We start from the raw sequence: 19282 nt of genomic DNA, 5'->3' as shown, positions 1-19282 counted from the left end.
CTGGCTAACATTGTAGAATAGGGATCTTGCTATCCTTGTAGTATATAGTCCTTGGGCCAGGCCCACAATGTAGTGAGAGACAAGGACCGGCATATTTGAACGGACCACCTCCGAAAAAATATATAATATGACATACAAATTAAAAATAACATCGAATATATATTATTAACGATAAACTAAAGTGTTAAACTTATAATGATTTTATATTAATTAATATTCTCAAAAAATAAAACGAGTCATTATGAAGAAGGATTGAGAGAAAAATTTAGGTGGCGCTGGTAAAAGTAGGAGTTTCTCAGTCAATTGGAAATTGGATAAAATGGTAAAATACTTTTTAATCGTATAAAATTAAAATAAAACTAAATTATTACGTGTATTTAGATTAATTCTAGGAAACTATTAAGTAATATTCTACGAATTTCCACAAAATAATAACGATATAAATGCAACAATATTGCTAGTCATTTTATGAAATCGCAAATAAGAATTGTATCAAAAAATGGTTTGTTAATCCTACATATTTTTCTCTTTCAGTCATTTAGAAGACATTACACTACCCTCGCTCTATAACACTTATATACATGTTTTTATCTTAAACAAATACTTGCCTATTAAACTTTATTATACCAAAAGGAAGGGCAATCTGAAGATTTATTTTATTTTACTTCGTTATAAAATTAAAATTCATTTAATAAAAATATGTATTTAGGCCCATGCTTAAAAAAAAGTAATGTGTTTTAAAAAACCTTAATGCATACTGAAAAAATGAATAACTAAGTATGTAGACCCTCCCCTTCTTTAAAATTCTTTTCAAATGGGAGTTAACCTCCTGCATGGAAGGTCTCTGTTGTAGGAAGATCATCATTGTAATGATAGCGAATTGATGACGTGCCAAACTACAAATTCTAAACTGGGTAGATATTTTCTCCTTTTGGCGATGAGACACTTTTGAAATTTGTTTCGTACTTTTAAAATCTTGATATTTTTATGTAATCTATCATTTCAATTTAGAAGTATAAAAGAGAATAGAATTTGTAAATTTGCTACCGATTCTAGTTGACTATATCTAATTTTAAGGTTAGTGTGTGAAAACAGTTATCATTGTACATGGGTGATTAACTAATTTCTGCACTTTGATTTGTTGATTTTGTTTGTGTAAAGTACGTGCATGTCATTGGTATGTGACTAATTGGTTTTTTTTTTTAATACATATTCGAAATGATTGACCTACAGTAGAGTTGTCTGGATGATGAGGAATAGGGTAAAACATATTTGGCTTGATTAATTATCTATGAACAATTTACAGGTTTTTAACTGATTCACATAAATTTGTCAAACCAATTATAATAATGATGAAAATAGACAACTATAGTTTTTTTCCAGAGAAAGAATGGAGCCAATATCATTACATGTCCAAAAGAAAAGTAATTCCATGTTCATTACAAAGTAGAATGTATATTAGAAAATTATAAGATACTGTATGTTTAAATGTTATAGTCTATTTGAAATCTCTGACAATTTTGCAAAAAATCTGCTATTATAAAAAAGACTCGCATTGTATGGTGTGGTCATTGAGTTTTCAGTTTTTCTCAAACATTCAAATAATATATTTTGAAGAATTTTCATTGATAAGCTATACTGAAGAGCACATTGGCTCCATTTTTATTCTGGGAAATACTATAGAAACTATGATTCAAAGGGAAATAACATTTTTGAATTACTGTATTTTCCATTTTTTATATTTCATTATATATAAAAGGTGGTGATCATGCTGCATAGCACCAAAATTGCCACTTGGCAATATTTTTATTAAAGTGGCAATAAAAACTAGTTTCCTTATTTCCATATTCAGCATGAAATTGAATCACAAAGCATGCTTTGTGAAAAACAGCAGAACGTCAAACTCCCATGTGATGGGAGTCCCGTGCACCACACACCTAGCAATGTAATCACATCATGTGGGAAGTTCAGACAGGAAAGCAGGAAGTGACGTTGAGAACCGAAGACAGTTTTCATGCAATGCCACCAGCATTTCCAGATTGGAGATTTTTTTGGGGTGACATTTTTTTTATTTTTTTTTTATTTTTGATCTTTGTTCAATAAAGCACAAAAATTTTGACATGACAGAACATATGAAGTATTGTTTAAGCACTGTGATCAAATGTGTTATTTGGTATTATTCATTAAAAATTATTTAGAAATGATTCCTATTTCTAAGTGACAGCTTAGCAAGTTACTTTTGTTTCCATACTCCAAACTGATATGGTTATCAGCACTTGCATTAATAAGTAAGTAAAATTAGTGATGATAAATAATTTAAAGTGGCAAAAAAAAATTTAAACTGGTGAAATGGTTGACAATTTTTTAAAATTTTGTGACCCTTGAAAAGGTGGTAGTCCTTGAGTTTGTCAATAATAAATAAATGATAATGTATTGAATGAATCTATATATTAAAATTATACATGTATAAAATGTCAAATATATCTCAATTAGTAGGCATATTAAACATTTTCTGGTTATAATTTTGCTACTTGACAAGAGTATGCAGCTTCATTATTGTTGCAGAGACTTTTCAATGCTACTAGATACCAACATTTTTTTAGAAATTATTTCTAAACTACAAATCTGCTATTTCATCATGGGATTTATCCCGTGATGAAATAGCAGATTTTGATCAGAAGACCAGTCTTACCTTCAGTAAATGAAAATTTAACAGGCAAGAATTTTGTTTTTTTACTGTACATTTGTAAGGAAACTGGATACAAATGTATTTTGAAATCATGATTTTAAACAAATATATTATTTGATTATTGTTTATTGCAATAATCAAATAACATATCTGTTTAAAAGCATGATTTCAAAATACATTTGTATCCAGTTTCTTTATAACATCAGTAAAATCAAATTTTTGAATGTGATTTCATTCAAAAAAAATAAATAAGTGTTTTGATAAAATTACAAACAATACAAGATTAAAATTTATCAAAACATTTATTTATTAGATCTATCATATTTTTAATTTTATTTATTTATTTATTTAAATGAAGTAGATTGTAACAAGTACAGTACTGGATTAAATATTCAGCTTCCAGAAATTCAATTAACAGAAAAATAACAAGTTTTTAATTTGAAAGGCTGTAGTATAGCTGTAGTTCACTATGCAGCTCCTATGTTTTAGTTGCTATGTCTTACATATTGTACAATGCCTGGTCTATTGTGACTGCTGGCATACAGTGTGTTAAATACAATTTCATTCTTTACTTTCCATTCTCTATTTTATATTTTATGTATACAGTTATATTCATTAGCCTGTGTTCAGAAATCTGGATCACTTTTGGTCCAAGCTTGTCAGATATTTCATCCAGTACTGTATTAAAATATATGTGTGTGTGTGTGTGTACACTATAATTTTTAATTTTTGTTACAATCCATATCATTTATAAATTTTAGCTAAATATTTCAATTTGAAGAAAAATCATCTAATGAACCATTTTTAGTGGTTTACTGTTATCCAGATCATTTTTATTTTCTTGATAATGATATTTTTTTATTATGTATAATAGCTTTCTTTTTGATATAATATACCAACAAGAAAACATATAATCATTATGCTTGGACTTCTCAGTTAGAAAATTTTTCTCTATAAATATCAATTAAATCAATTAAAATCTTTACAGTGAAAATATGAAAATTTACCATATATTTTATACTAAATATCTTAAAAATTTTTTTGTGACCAAAAAAAAATCTCACATTTACAGCACATTCTAATGTGGACACCCTAGTAGATGTATAACTATTAAATTAATAATCTCAAAAATTTTGATATATTAAATATCATAAAATATTTTCATGATTTAATAATGAATTACAAATTATTAAGTATTTTCTAGGAAAAGAAAACAGCTCTGTGACATAGATTTTTCTGTTTTAGATACAAAAATGCAAAATGGCACAAAAACACAAATATGGTGATATATTTCTAATGTTTTGTCTAAAGCAATTTTAAACCCATAAGTGTGGGGGAATGTGCATATTTATAGTCATAGCCTTCAGAAATGTCAAGAAATGTTTAAAACATCCATATATGCAGTCAACAGCCTATCAACTCCAGCAACCTGTTAAACATGCACCTATGTGACCAAAGACACATGCAAGTTTTCAAAAGATAATTTCATCACAACATCATCATGTTAAATGCCTGTAATAAATATTAAAATAAAAAGTTGCCTTAAGTATCAATGTAAATTAACAGCAATTGTAAATTTGATTGATATGACAAGCTCACAACTGGCAATTCTCTTGTATGGTTTACATCAAGAAATTTGACCTGGAATATCTCGGCCTGTAAATTGAATTTCAAAATTCCATCTTCATCGTGATGTTAGCCTTGCTGAATTGTAGATATATGCAAAAAACTATGTTCAGTGATCATGCAGTTGCTTTGAACTTTTGATCACAGACAAAACACTTTCTGACTTATGAAGAGTTCTGCTTTCATTCCACTCAATTATATGAATGTGTATACTAGTAAAATGGAATTTATAATATATTCTGAATGTCGAACCACCCTATTAAATTTCAATTTGAAAATAATGATTAAAAGCATAATAAAATTTTTTATTGTACAAGTTAATTACAAGATATAATAATAACCTTATTACAATACTAATGACCACATAAAATTCAAATATGATGGTTCAGTTTACATATATCAAATATTTTCATTATAAATCTTTGGGAATATTACAACTGTTTCAAAAAATTTATAATATTTCACATTTCTTATTACTACAAATGGACAATACTCAACAATATTATAATTATTTTAATGTAGTTATTTATTGGTTAAACCAAAATTATTTATTAAAGCTATTTTAGAGATGGCCAGGATAGTTAAGGCATCGGCCTACTACTACGGACTTGGAATTGAATGTGAGCAACCCCAGCAATTTTTCACAGGTGGTCTCTTCCAAATATGTCAAGTCCTATTTCTCACAGCTGCTCCATTGTGGGTTAAGCTGAGTTTATGTTGACTATGGAAAAGGCCCTCTTAGTGCTTACAGGGTGGAAAGAGGGAGAGAAAATTAACTTTCAGACACTATGAAGATGGTTTTTGTTTTTAATAAATCTTTTTAAAATATAAAGATAACTTTTTTATTCTGAGGTAAATATCCAATTAGTATGTTAATATTGTGTAATTTTTTTCTGTGTGATAAAAAAGTACTGATATCAAACAGAATAGTTGATTAATATATAGTTGGTTTGCTGTATGTTAAATAACAATGTAAATTCGTCTCTGTAATCCAAAACACACGCTTTGGTAGACTTTTCTCACAGCAATTTCTGGTTAGCAAATTTAACTTTTATTACTCATTGAACTACAAATATATTTCGGGTTGGTATAATATACTCCAACCCCTCTTCAGTGCTAGTTCAAATAAACAAAAATGTCAAAACATGACTATGTTATANACTATGGCAGTCTTTATTTGTCTTTACATATGAACATGGCATGCATAGTATTTAAGTTAAAACAAAAACTGATGTTTGTAAAACGGTCTACCCTCCTACCCTATAGTTTGTGAAAATAGCAAAATAAGAAACAAATTTTGTTATGTACTTAATGAAAAAATGTAAGTGTTTTTGATGTTTTTTTGGTTTGTTTCATTTAATGTAATATAACATAGTCATGTTTTGACATTTTTGTTTATTTGAACTAGCACTGAAGAGGGGTTGGAGTATATTATACCAACCCGAAATATATTTGTAGTTCAATGAGTAATAAAAGTTAAATTTGCTAACCAGAAATTGCTGTGAGAAAAGTCTACCAAAGCGTGTGTTTTGGATTACAGAGACGAATTTACATTGTTAGAATAGTTGATATTAAATAATTTTGAAAAATTTATCTTAAATAGCTTAAATGTCATAAAATAGTAAAATAAAAATTTTCTGCTATTGTAATATTTTTTATATTAAATGAAACAATTATTTAATTTTTCTTCTTTTTTTTAAATTGCAGTTGGTTCTTGTTTTGGGAGATCTTCATATTCCACACAGATGCCACAGTTTACCTATTAAGTTTAAAAAGTTATTAGTTCCTGGACGGATTCAACATATATTATGTACAGGAAATTTGTGTACTAAGGAATCACTTGATTATTTGAAGACACTTGCAAGTGATGTTCATGTTGTGAGGGGCGATTTTGATGAGGTTTGTTATATTTTTTATTTCATAATACAGGGTGTCCCAGAAGTCTTTTCCTGATTACAAACATGCAGAAGGCAGAAAATATGATACACAGACACACATCTTTTATCTTGAATTGCAGGTAACATATTCAAGTTTTTGTGTGTACATACATACATATTAATAAATTTTGATGTGTGCTCCTTTCATTGCTCGAAGGATAACCAAGTGATATTCCAACTCCACCCATGTGTTATTCAACATATCGTGAGGGATGGATGTTATGACGGCAGTAATTCTGCTCTGTAATGCTGCGATGTTGTTCACTGGTGTTTGGTAAACCTGATCCTTGACATAACTCCAAAGGAAGACATCCAGTGGTGTTATTGGTTAAACCAAAATAATTTATTAAAGCTATTTTAGAGATGGCCAGGATGGTTAAGGCATCGGCCTACTACTATGGACTTGGAATTGAATGTGAGCAACCCCAGCAATTGCCAAAGCCAGTTGATGGGAGCACCACACACTATCCATCTTCCTGGAAATGCTGTATCCAAATAGGCAGGAACATCTAACCTCCAATGAGGTGGCGCACCGTCTTGTTGGAAAATTAAGTCCAGAATGTCCTGAATCTGTGGCACAACAAATAACTGCAACATATCAAGATAGGTATTGGCTGTGATTATTCTGTAACAAACAAAGTAACAGTGAGTATGTATGTACACACAAAAACTTGAATATGTTACCTGCAATTCAAGATAAAAGATGTGTGTCTGTGTGTCATATTTTCTGCCTTCTGCACGTTTGTAATCAGGGAAAGACTTCTGGGACACCCTGTATAACTAATTATACAGGGTTCAAAACTCTAAATAAAATTAGAAAAATTTACACAAATTCTCCAATAGAATTTACTTTGAAGTGTGTCTTCTCACTTCTCACTATATAGAATTTTTGTAAATTTTCTAGGTTTTTACTTATTGTCCCCATCATTTTATTGAATAAAAATTAATGTAATTTAAGCTTAGATAAAATATTTAATTTCTGATTAATGATCAATCAATAAAGTAAGAATTTTTTTTAATGATAAATGACTGCATTTATCTTCTCATAATTAAAATTATTTAACTTGGAAAGATAGTTTTTTATTTTATTTGAATATGATACTTAACATCAATATAACTAATTTTGAAGTTAAGTGTCATATTTTTATCTGCTCTAAAGATCATTATTGTATTTTAAATTTAAACAATACAATATTATACCATAATTAAACACTTTAATTGATCATTTCCGTTACTAGTTTCTGTGGATTTTTTTAAGCTTAAAATTTTTGCCTTTTTTTCGGTAACTTACATCATACAAGGAACTCTTATTGATATAGACTTTATTATTGGATGTGGATGTGCATTTTGAGTCTTAATGACCCCTCTTCAGTCCTTATTTTCTATAAGATAATAGTTATAAATAAATCAAAACAAATAATAGTTATAAATTACATCACACTTACATGTTTACAGATAATATTTACAAAAAATATTTTCTACTTATATTAGCTGATTATTGAAAATAAATTGAAATTAAAAATTGGGCAATTAACTGGATATATTATAAAAATTTATTTAAAGTAAAGGTGTTATATAAAATAAAATTGAAGCAAGTAAGTAAAAAAATTAAATAAATAAAATTATCTACCTGAATTTTATTTTATATAGCACCTTTACTTTAAGCAAATTTTATTTCCAGTTAATTGCTCAATTTTTAATTTCAATTTGTATTCAATAATCAGCTAATACAATGGTACCTCAGGATACGAATGCCCCAGCATACGAAATTTTCAGGATACGACATGAAATTCGAACATATTTTTGCTCAATGATACGAACAAAAACTCACCATACGATGTTACATTAGTTCGCAGCACCATTTTTTATTCACTTCTGTTCATCAGTCTCAGTCTGCGTGTCTGCTTCATCGTGGAAAGATCTTGCTCGATAAAGGAAATCTTGAGGTATTATCAGAAAGTGACTGATTTTATTGAAAAGAAACATCATGAAAAGGTTTACATTGGCCGTATTGCTGCTTGGAGTAATGACATTTGCCTAAGTCATTTTAGAAACATTTTAAAAAGTAGGCAAAGCCAAACCTCTTTGGATAGATATTTTACCAAGTGACCTCTATCCAGTGAAAGTGCTGGTGGAAGTGAAGGAAAGAAAGCAAAAAGCAATGAATAAAAATTTTAAAAAATATATAAAACAACATTAATTTTTTTATCTTTTCTAAGTTATTTTTAAGCTATTGTTACATTATGTTATGTAAGTTAAGTTTTAGTATCATTTTCCTTCCTCTCTTCTGCAACCAGTTTTCACCTCCACCGTCGTCTATCCTCAAAGGTAAAGTGCAAATCAAACTACATTTCTTTTTTATCAATTATTATTTTATTATGGTTATTTATACATTTACAACTACAAAATGCATTTTTCAGTGTTTTCCTTACTATAGTTATTTTTTTTAATGTACTACTTAGCTTTAATTTGAGTGTGTTTTTCATGTTGGAATGAATTGTTTGGTTTTATATGTAATCGTATGGGGAAAAAATGATTCACCTTACGACATTTTCATGATACAATCTCAGTTTCAGAACGGATTAATTTTGTATCCTGAGGTACCACTGTATAAGTAGAAAATATTTTTTGTAAATATTATCTGTAAACATATAAGTGTGATGTAATTTATAACTATTATTTGTTTTGATTTTTATTAATTTATATATATGTTACAGTCAAAACCCGTTTTTAGTTAGAACGCGTTTTAACTAGTTGAAACTAGTTTATACCGAATGTATTTGTTAAAACCCGTTTTGTCTAGTTGAAACTAGTTTATACTGAATGTCTTTGTTAAAACCCGTTTTGTCTAGTTAAAACTAGTTTTAACTCAAATTCATTTTTGACTAGCAGTAAATTCTAGTTTTAACTAGACAAAACGGGTTTTAACAAAGACATCCAGTATAAACTAGTTTTAACTAGTTAAAACGCATCCTAACTAAAAACTGGTTTGACTGCAACGCATAGAGTGATTCGGGGTAAGATGGTAAGCGGGGGAAGATGCCTAATTTTTGATATTTTCAAACGGTGACGTCACATATTGTCATGTATTTGTATGATGAATCGTTGGGCCAATATTGAGTGCGGAAAGCTGTAGTTGGCTACCGTTACTTCATTTTCTACATCCGAGAAGAATAAAAGCTAGATAAGAACGAAGTTTTTGTTGTGAAATGTTTCTAGAATAATTTTAAACTAAAAGTTAAAATGGAATTTATTAAAAATTGCTAAAAACAATTAATGTGTGATGTAGTTAAGGTTCTAAAGTTTCCATTGTCAGCTACCGCCGATCCCGATCGGACATGCTGGAGCACGTGACTCTACTAGGCATCTTACCCCAACAAATGGAAAATATGCCACATTTTTCTTGGGGTAACGTGCCTATTTTTTGTTAATTGATTTCCAATATGCCTATTTTTAATAAACTTTTGTTTTCTCGTTTTATTGCAGGATATGCATAGAAATTATATAAGGACTTCTCAAAAAAGTTTTTGGACTGAAAAAAGCTTTCAGCTAGCTATAGAACACGTTAGAACGGGCGGAAACTTAACAATACTTATACTGTGCTGTTATACTTACTATGAAGTACTTTGTACTACATATGCAATAAATTAAATTTGGTTAAGAAATTCAAAAATTAATTTTAAGCAATTATATTTGTTATCTTACCCTAATGGCATTTGGCATCTCACCCAGATACTTGGGGTGAGATGCTTAAAATGCCAGACAGTGAAAAAGTCGTCATTGCAAACACAGTATAGAATTTTTTAAAATAAACTCCAAACTTTTATTTGAAAGACATACTCCAGAATATGATATTTTCATTAGAGGGCTCCTAAACTCAAATTAGCGCTGTAATTTTCTTCATAAGCAAAATGTTAGGCATCTTCCGCCGAATCACTATACATAACTTTATTTCCCCCAAACATATTTATGTAGCTAAAATTAGTTTTAACTAATGTTAAAAGTTAAAACTAGTTTTATCTAAAGTCAAAACATGTACAGCAGTAAATTAACTAGACAAAACTGGTTTTGTCTAGTTAAAACTAGAATTTACTGTAGTCAAAAATGAATTTGAGTTAAAACTAGTTTTAACTAGACAAAACGAGTTTTAACAAAGACATTCAGTATAAACTAGTATAAACTAGTTTCAACTAGACAAAACGGGTTTTAACAAAGACATTCAGTATAAACTAGTTTCAACTAGTTAAAACGGGTTTTGACTGTAACATATATATATATCAAAATATTTTTTTAGTACTTGGAAATGTAGTTTTATTTCAATTGTATAAAAGTATCCGATAAATATTTTCATTTTTTTCAATGAACCAATCATATGTATAAAGCAAAATAAATGTGTTTATACAGTCTATATTATAGATAAAATGATAAAATTAAGTACAGAAAAAATTTTTAACAATTTAAATGAAAAAATTTATTCATTTAACATTTAAAAAATGGTTCAGATTAGGCCATAGATTTTAAATGTAATAGGAAATAACATGTAGCATCACTCACATATGGATGGCAAAGCCATCATCCAAATTTGGGTGACAAAACCTAGGATGAGAAGGCCGCATCACCCATATATGGGTGATGTGGCAGTCATTGTGTTAATTAATATTTAATTGCCTGTATTATGGACCTAGTTCCTCCTGCTGCTGCCTACTTTTGTTATTCTCTACTTTTTTCTTCATTATCAATGTTTGTAGTTACTCTGCAATGTTTGTGGACTAACCAAGTCTTTCAAAATAAATTGAATTATCTTAATTTGTCTGATCCTCTTTTCATAAAGCAAATTTATCACTGATTATATTGATATTTTTGATATTTATACCAATTCTGTTATTGATTGATCACATGGTGATACCAATTAGCTATTTTTATGTTCTGAAATTCAATTTCATATAGAATAACATGTTTAAAATTGAATGTTACTGTACAGTATTTTTCATTTAGTACATTTCCATTCTATAAAGAATTGTTTTTATTAATGTAGAAAAAGAGAAAAGTTGAAAACAATGTTGCATTTGCACTGCTTCTCTTCCAATACATAGCATTTCTAATTTATTTTCTCTTCCAGCATAAATGTTTTCAGGTTTCAAAGACATGTAAACATTGAAATGTGTATATAGTGCACAAAAAGGAATAAAAGCTATGTGAAATCCATTATCAAAAACAATTATCAATGAAATGTATTTTAATTCTCTATTCCCAACGAAGTCCTATTTGCTAATCACCTAATTCATTAACCTATATATTTCAAATTAGACAGTAAAGTAACCAAAACTGGATACAATGAATAAATAAGTTAAGTTAAAAATTTATATTTTAGTGTTTATTTAAAAATTCTTATATTGTCTGTAATAATAATTATTCTTAGAAATATGTTTTTGTTCTTTCTTGTGTCAGTAATACATACTGAATTTTGGCTAGTATGAAGAATTTTGCTCAGTGACATAGGTGTGTTTTATCTGCCTAATATGGAAAAATGGAAGCATTTTGTCTTAAAATATTTTACTGTAATTGCTTGATAACTTTCGTTTATGAAAAATATGAATGCATCAAATTGACTTTATTATTATTATTTTTCAGTAATTATTTCTTTAGATTTTTAACATATATAATATACTTCCCTAAAATTAGCATATATTTTAAAAATATTTATTACTGCTGGGAAATAAGTTAACTTTACTAGAGTTGTGAACAACAACATTGTAGTGTAAGTTATCTTCCAGACAAAGTACAATCTTAAGAAAGAAAACAAATAGTTTAAATTCTCATTACTGAGAAGTCAATCATGATCTAAGCCCACAACTTATAGCATTCTGATTTAGAATTTATTTGTTACTACTCTGAAAGATTCTACTTTACTCAGATAATGTTAGGCGATTGGTTCCCAGAAACGTTTATTTCTACATTAGACAAGTGTCTGGCTTATATTATTATTTTACATAACAAATTGCTCCCTTCCAATATTTATTTTTCATTTAAGTAGGTTCCTGTTTTCTAGATCTGTTTTATACAAATATAAACGCCTGTAAGCCCAATAACTACAGGGTGATTATAATTAAAATTCCACTTTGAAATGGCCATAAAATGAAAACTACTGGATAGAATGTTATCAAACTTGGTAAAAGTGTACAGGACATCATGGGATTTTATTTCCCACAAAAAAAAAAAATAGTTCAAAAACTCACCACCAATGGAAAATGGTGCTGTCTGCAATATTGTTAAATGAAATAAGACCCGAAGACATCGTTGAAAATGTTTTAATTGGTTTTAAAATGAAACTATTTGTGGGGGTTATGCAAAATCACAATGGCTTACAACAGGAAGAAAGTGATATGCTAAGAGCTACTGTTGAGAACACAGTAATGCGATGTAATTTGCTTATAAAAAATGATGGACATCACATTGAACATGCTCTGTAACGTGTTTTAAAACCGATTAAAAACATTTTCAACAATGTCTTCATGTCTTATTTCGTTTAACAATATTGCAGACAGCTCCATTTCCCATTGGTGGTGAGTTTTTGAACTATTTTTTTTTTGTGGGAAATAACATCCCATGATGTCCTGTACACTATTACCAAGTTCGGTAACATTCTGTTCAGTAGTTTTCATTTTATAGCCATTTCAAAGTGGAACTTTAATTCTAATCACCCTGTATATTAAATCCAAACAATCTGTTTTAGACAGATTTTACTACTATTTATTTACTGTATTTTGAAATTTGCATGGTTATCTCATTTGTTTTATTAATACTTCGTTTGTTCTAAGAGAAGACAGAACCAACACTTGACTTGATGCAACAACTTTATGTAATTTTTTTCAATGACATGCATTTTGAGTATCTATGGCACTTATCTTCAGTTACACATATCTCTTCTTTGTAATAAATATTCTTAGAAGGGCTATGTGAATATAATTACCTATGTTTTCCTTCTTGTTAGAACTAATAAGTTTTAGTTCTGACAAAATTTGAAAAAATATTTTTCTCTAACAGTGGAAAGATGTATGTATTACAAAGTTGATTGTTAACAAACATCTTTGTAATCATTGCTTAAAAAATGCTAAGATTGCAAAATCTTAGCAATTTCAAATGATGATTTTGTTACAGTAATGAAAATCAGAATCTTTTGTCATTTTGGAGTTTAAAGCTTTTTACTTTAACTTCTGGCTAAGCAGATATCTTTGGTAGTTTTTCTTACTATAGATTCAAAATCATAATTTCTTTATTAAATGATTTACAATTGATGATCAAATATGCAAATAAAATTTGCTAACATATAAGAAAGATTTTATACTGTATATTAACTAGCCACAGGCAACTTAGCAGATTCTAAATTCAGTATATAGTAGTCTAGTACAGCGGCAACCCAAATGCATTGGTGTGCCACAAAACATGTAATTGAAAATATTGGATATTATTTGTGGCACTAAAATATAATTATAAAATTTATTGCACATTAACACATTTCTATTTAACTATAAAATACACACTATATAAAAATATTATAAAAAAATTACAATATTTAAACATTAGTGACTCCCTTGTGGTTCACTTTTAGAAGCTAACACATTAATATTTGGTTCATAGTTTGAAGTTTTTAATTTTATGCACAATTGGCATGCCACTCAAAATTCTTTTGCGTGCCACAGGTTGCCGACTGCTGGTCTAGTATACTGTTTTATCAATATATACTAATGAACCTAAGCATACAGATGATCTTTTATTTGAAAAGAAAAAGATAGTGTCTGAATTTATTATGCACATTCTGACAATGTCATGATTTAAATATACACATCTCTAAGCCTGATAGTTGTATTAAAGTCAGATTAGATTAGACTATATTACTGCTATTATTATTAATTAAATGCTAAGTAATGTGGCTTAGAGGTTGGCATTAAAGAAAATTTCTTATTAAATTTAATAATTAAAATTAAATTAATATTTATTAATTAATTCAGAAGGTTCTGGAAGAAAAGAATCAGCCTGGAGTGGGCGTTTAACCTACAGCTGCCATATACTGTGATCTGCATTGCCAGTTATGTGACCTGGACTTTCCTCTGATCTTTGTTTCCAGAACTATTGATTTAGATATAACCAAACTGGTTATTCACAGTGCCATCTGGAAACAACTCAGTGCCCACAGCCTATAACTCTCACTGTTATTTAGCATTTAATTATAAATAATAGCAGTAATATAGCCAAATCTAATCTGGCAATTGTTTGGCAGATTAGATTTGGCTATATTACTGTTAATACAATGAAAAGTTCATACTTATTTTTAACATTTAAAAAAAATCTATTTGTGTACTTCTCATCCATAAAAACCTTTATTTGTCAAGTTAAAATAAATATCAGTATTGGTTTTTATAATTGTTTGTTATATTTAATTCAGGATGAATATAACTATCTTTTTTTTTTTGTAACAGTTATCTATAAATTTATTGTAACTTACTTCATTTATATCAAATTAAATAGAAATGATGAATATAAGAAATAAAATGCAGTAATTTAATAATAAACTTTAATTAGGAGATAGTTTGAATTTTACTATAAAAAAATAATTCTATTCATGGTCACTTCTTTGCAAGCATCATATGTGTTCTGTTGAGAATAACTTCCATGTGTTCCTTTGGCCTATCTGACAGCAAGTGGCAAGTTTTCTGTATGTAATATTTAGTCATTCTGGTGTCTTTGTACTTAACTGGAATACTATAAACCTGGTCCCTACATAACAGTTCTTTTGGGTTTTTTATTAAGTCATACACTGTGGGTCTTCTCACTATAACTACCTTAGTGTCTATGCTTCTAAGGTAAAGTTTTAGTACTTTGGCTGTGGCATTCCCAATCACTTTGATAGTCCGTCTTTCAGATAATTCTCTGCTTGGCAATTCATTGTTAATATTATAATTTATAATGTTAACAAATAAATTAATTCATATTTATAATTTTTACTTTATTGGACTGCAATTTGAAAAATTGTATACCTATAAATTTCCTGTTTATGTCTGTCTCTTTCCTTAATCTCAAAAATGGAGTTAGATAGATAAAAGACAAGACCAGATATGAAAACTTTGGGGCATTCTGAATTAACTAGATACAAACTTCTAACGCAAACCAGAAGTCGTGTTATTTCAGTTCAAAAATTTTCTTCTGTAAGGTGTTAAATAGATGACTGGCACAACTCTATTGTTAAAGGAAAAGTATGGTGTACAGAGGCAAACTGCCACTAATTTGAGTTGGAGAGCATATATTTTAAATTAAAAATATGATTAAAAATTGCAGTCAGGCATAATTGCTCATTTACATTTTATATATTGATAACACTTTCTATATTTGTTTTAAATTTAAATCAAAACTTTATTGCACATGTGCAGAAATGAACACATTTAGGTTAAAAATGTTTTTAGATTGCATAAGAAAGAGATTTTAAAATCAAGGTTCGAATTTTATGTATTCTTTTTTCACCTGAGGAAGACATTCTGAAATGTCAAAAGTACTTGTTTAATTCATCAAATGAATAAATTTAACACTGAAAGATAGTACAATTTTGGTAAATTTTTACCATGGTAGACCCAACAGCCACACTTCCAGTCGCCATCTTGTTTGTGAACACAAAGTCCACAATCAAGATGGTGAACGGTGAAATATACAAAAACTAAATACATTTTAGTGCAATTATTACAATAAACAGTATTAAAAACAAACAATAATATTAAACTCACTTTTTACATACTTTCATTTCTCTTTCTTCTTTTTATACATTGAACATGCTTCTTCACAAGTTGTAGAAAATTCATCTTTTCCCATCAAACATGATTTAACTGCACTTTTAGATGATTCTAAACTTGTATTTTTCCTATTATTAGGTTAGTTTGGTTAACTACATTTTTAGTGAAGTTTCCTTTTTATTCTTTTTAGGTATTCCTTTCTTCTGTTTGCTGGGTTCAGAGGCATTAGGCAACATGCATTATCTTGTCGACATATACCTCCCAACAACACAACAAATTCCCTTAAAAATCCTTACTTTTTCGTTATTTCTTTTATTAAATACATTTTCATCAATTTCAACTATTTTTCCTGGACCATCAACTTTAAATTTAGATTTGTTACTTACAGATATCGTCATGCAAAAAATCCATTGAAGTGAGCTTTTTCCAAAATTCTTCTAAAATTTTCTCAATTTCCAAAAATATTTGTTTATATTACTATTAATACAACTAATATTAATTACAGTTGTAAATTCTATAAAAAAAAAAACAATAAAGTTTCAAAATTCATAAAACTTATAAATTCTCATCAACACACATTAGCAGCAAATAATCTCAAATTTTGCATATTAATAAAAACTTTTAATCAGTGCCACCTACATCGTAATTCATCTGGCACATGTCAAGATTCTGGAAGAGCTTCCATCAGGTCTACCAAGATAAACATTTACCACAATTTCTTATTTTCAAAGCTTCAGTACTCTTGAATTTTTAACTTTTATAAATATTTCTTTTTATCAATTGCTTATGCAAATTTGAAAAAATTCTAAATACTGTAAAAAGATTACTAGTTGATGCAAAGGCACTAGCATAAACTCTATCAGCTAGTTGTCATAACATTCAGAATACAGCTTATATGTAGTTTATATTGTATATGTAATGTGTTCATTGCTTTTGCCATTTATCATTTAATTATCTAAAATTATCATATATTTATATATTATAATTTATTATTATTGTATTTCTTTGATTGTAAAATGCATCATGGGTTTAATTTTAATTTTATTAAGATCTATGTTACCTGTTTTGTGGCATTTCTAATTTAAAAAATCTTAATAAAATTAAAATTAAACCCATGATGCATTTTACAATCAAAGAAATACAATAATAATAAATTATAATATATAAATATATGATAATTTTAGATAATTAAATGATAAATGGCAAAAGCAATGAACACATTACATATACAATATAAACTACATATAAGCTGTATTCTGAATGTTATGACAACTAGCTGATAGAGTTTATGCTAGTGCCTTTGCATCAACTAGTAATCTTTTTACAGTATTTAGAATTTTTTCAAATTTGCATAAGCAATTGATAAAAAGAAATATTTATAAAAGTTAAAAATTCAAGAGTACTGAAGCTTTGAAAATAAGAAATTGTGGTAAATGTTTATCTTGGTAGACCTGATGGAAGCTCTTCCAGAATCTTGACATGTGCCAGATGAATTACGATGTAGGTGGCACTGATTAAAAGTTTTTATTAATATGCAAAATTTGAGATTATTTGCTGCTAATGTGTGTTGATGAGAATTTATAAGTTTTATGAATTTTGAATCCAGAATTAAAATGAATAGCTATACATATATATATGTATAGCTATTCATTTTAATTCTGGATCACAATACCATCTTGAAAGTATTTTAGGTGTTACAAAGGAGTTTAAGTTAAACATTTGTTAGCAGTAAAGATCATTTGAATTAATGTGATTGTTGAATAGTATAACTGGAAATGTCTCTGATTGGTACATAATTCACCACTTGGTTTGTTGGTGATGACTTCTAATTGTTGTTTAGAGCAACGAATAGAAAATTTCATTGATTTAAGACAAATCTGTTTCAGACAAGTAAAAATAAATACACAAATGTATGCCTTAGAATCAAGGAAATAAGATATTTGCCATTGTATTTAGCTTCCTGATTGCAAATTAGGTTTGACAAATATGTATAATCAGGAAACTGAGTACAATATTTTTAAAACATTTCACTTTACAGATTTTTAAATTATAATTTTTCAGAATTTAAATTATCCAGAACAAAAGGTTGTCACAGTTGGTCAGTTTCGAATAGGATTATGTCATGGACATCAGATTGTGCCTTGGGGAGATGCAGATAGTTTGGCTTTAGTTCAGAGGCAACTTGATGTAGATATTCTCATATCTGGACACACACACAAATTTGAAGCATATGAACATGAGAATAAATTTTATATTAATCCTGGATCTGCTACTGGAGCATATAGCCCATTAGAAAGGTTAGTAAATGTTTTTAACATTTAAAAAAATTATATTATTTTAATATTTCATTACCTTGATACCAATAAATATTTATTTATGATGACTATTTATCAATTTATTATAAATTTTAGACACATTTGGATATTGAATAAAGAAATCCTAAATATATTATATTACATGTACAATTTGTATGTCTGGCTCGTATAAATCAGTTACATAATTTTAATTGTTAACATTTTAAATTTCATAAAAATTATTAATTAATTATAATTATAAAGTTAGGATTTTTATCTTAAACAAATATTTAATATTTTAATATTAAATACAAAAGTTTGATATTACTAAATTAAAATTAATATTTATATTTCAGCAATATCATTCCATCTTTTGTTCTTATGGATATTCAGTCTTCTACAGTTGTCACATATGTGTATCAGCTGATTGTAGATGAAGTCAAAGTTGAAAGAATAGAATACAAAAAATCATAATATCATTCTGAGTTTACATCCCAATATTTTTATGTATTATTGTGGTTATATTTATCTGTATATTGTAATTTTTCAACATTTTCAGTTGTGAAATCAAGAAATGGAAACAATACAAATTATCATTGCATTTATATTCGTTATTTAGTCAAGAAATAATGTATAAAATTTGAATTAAAAAATTTTCTCTTACTTACAAATTGTAATATTAACAAATAATTAAAAATTAGACATACTTTTTTAATTGAAAGTTTATGATGATGATGATAATTTGAGATGATCAAAATTAGGAATTTGAATAATATAAAATTGTTGTTAGTAGTATTTAATTTTTTTATAACAGATCTTTTTAAGTAATGCTGAATTACCATAATTTTATTTTTGTCAATGAATATTTCTTAAACTTATTCTTATAAAATTATACTCTGTAAATAAAAATGTTATAAAAAAATTATCTATTATCATTTTAATCTACATTGTTCAAAT

The 19282-nt window shown here is 27.8% G+C and overlaps 1 protein-coding gene across 2 annotated transcripts; it reads left to right on the top strand.

Moving 5' to 3' along the window:
* Positions 1-191: 191 nt before the first annotated feature.
* LOC111617558 (vacuolar protein sorting-associated protein 29) lies at positions 192-18992 on the top strand. 2 transcript variants are annotated; one of them, XM_023358838.1, is made up of 4 exons: positions 192-322; positions 6023-6214; positions 18093-18328; positions 18682-18992. In XM_023358838.1, exons 1-4 carry the CDS (start codon positions 320-322, stop codon positions 18797-18799), a joined length of 549 nt encoding a protein of 182 aa, XP_023214606.1. In that variant the 5' UTR covers positions 192-319; the 3' UTR covers positions 18800-18992. The 2 variants fall into 2 exon arrangements, with proteins under 2 accessions (XP_023214606.1, XP_023214607.1); XM_023358839.1 differs by lacking the exon at positions 192-322 and adding an exon at positions 483-502.
* The last annotated feature ends 290 nt before the right edge of the window (positions 18993-19282 follow it).

Source organism: Centruroides sculpturatus, unplaced genomic scaffold, assembly GCF_000671375.1.
Source record: "Centruroides sculpturatus isolate CEXI.00-Female unplaced genomic scaffold, Cexi_2.0 scaffold2252, whole genome shotgun sequence".
NCBI lineage: Eukaryota > Metazoa > Arthropoda > Arachnida > Scorpiones > Buthidae > Centruroides > Centruroides sculpturatus.
This window is presented reverse-complemented; position numbering and strand designations above follow the sequence as displayed.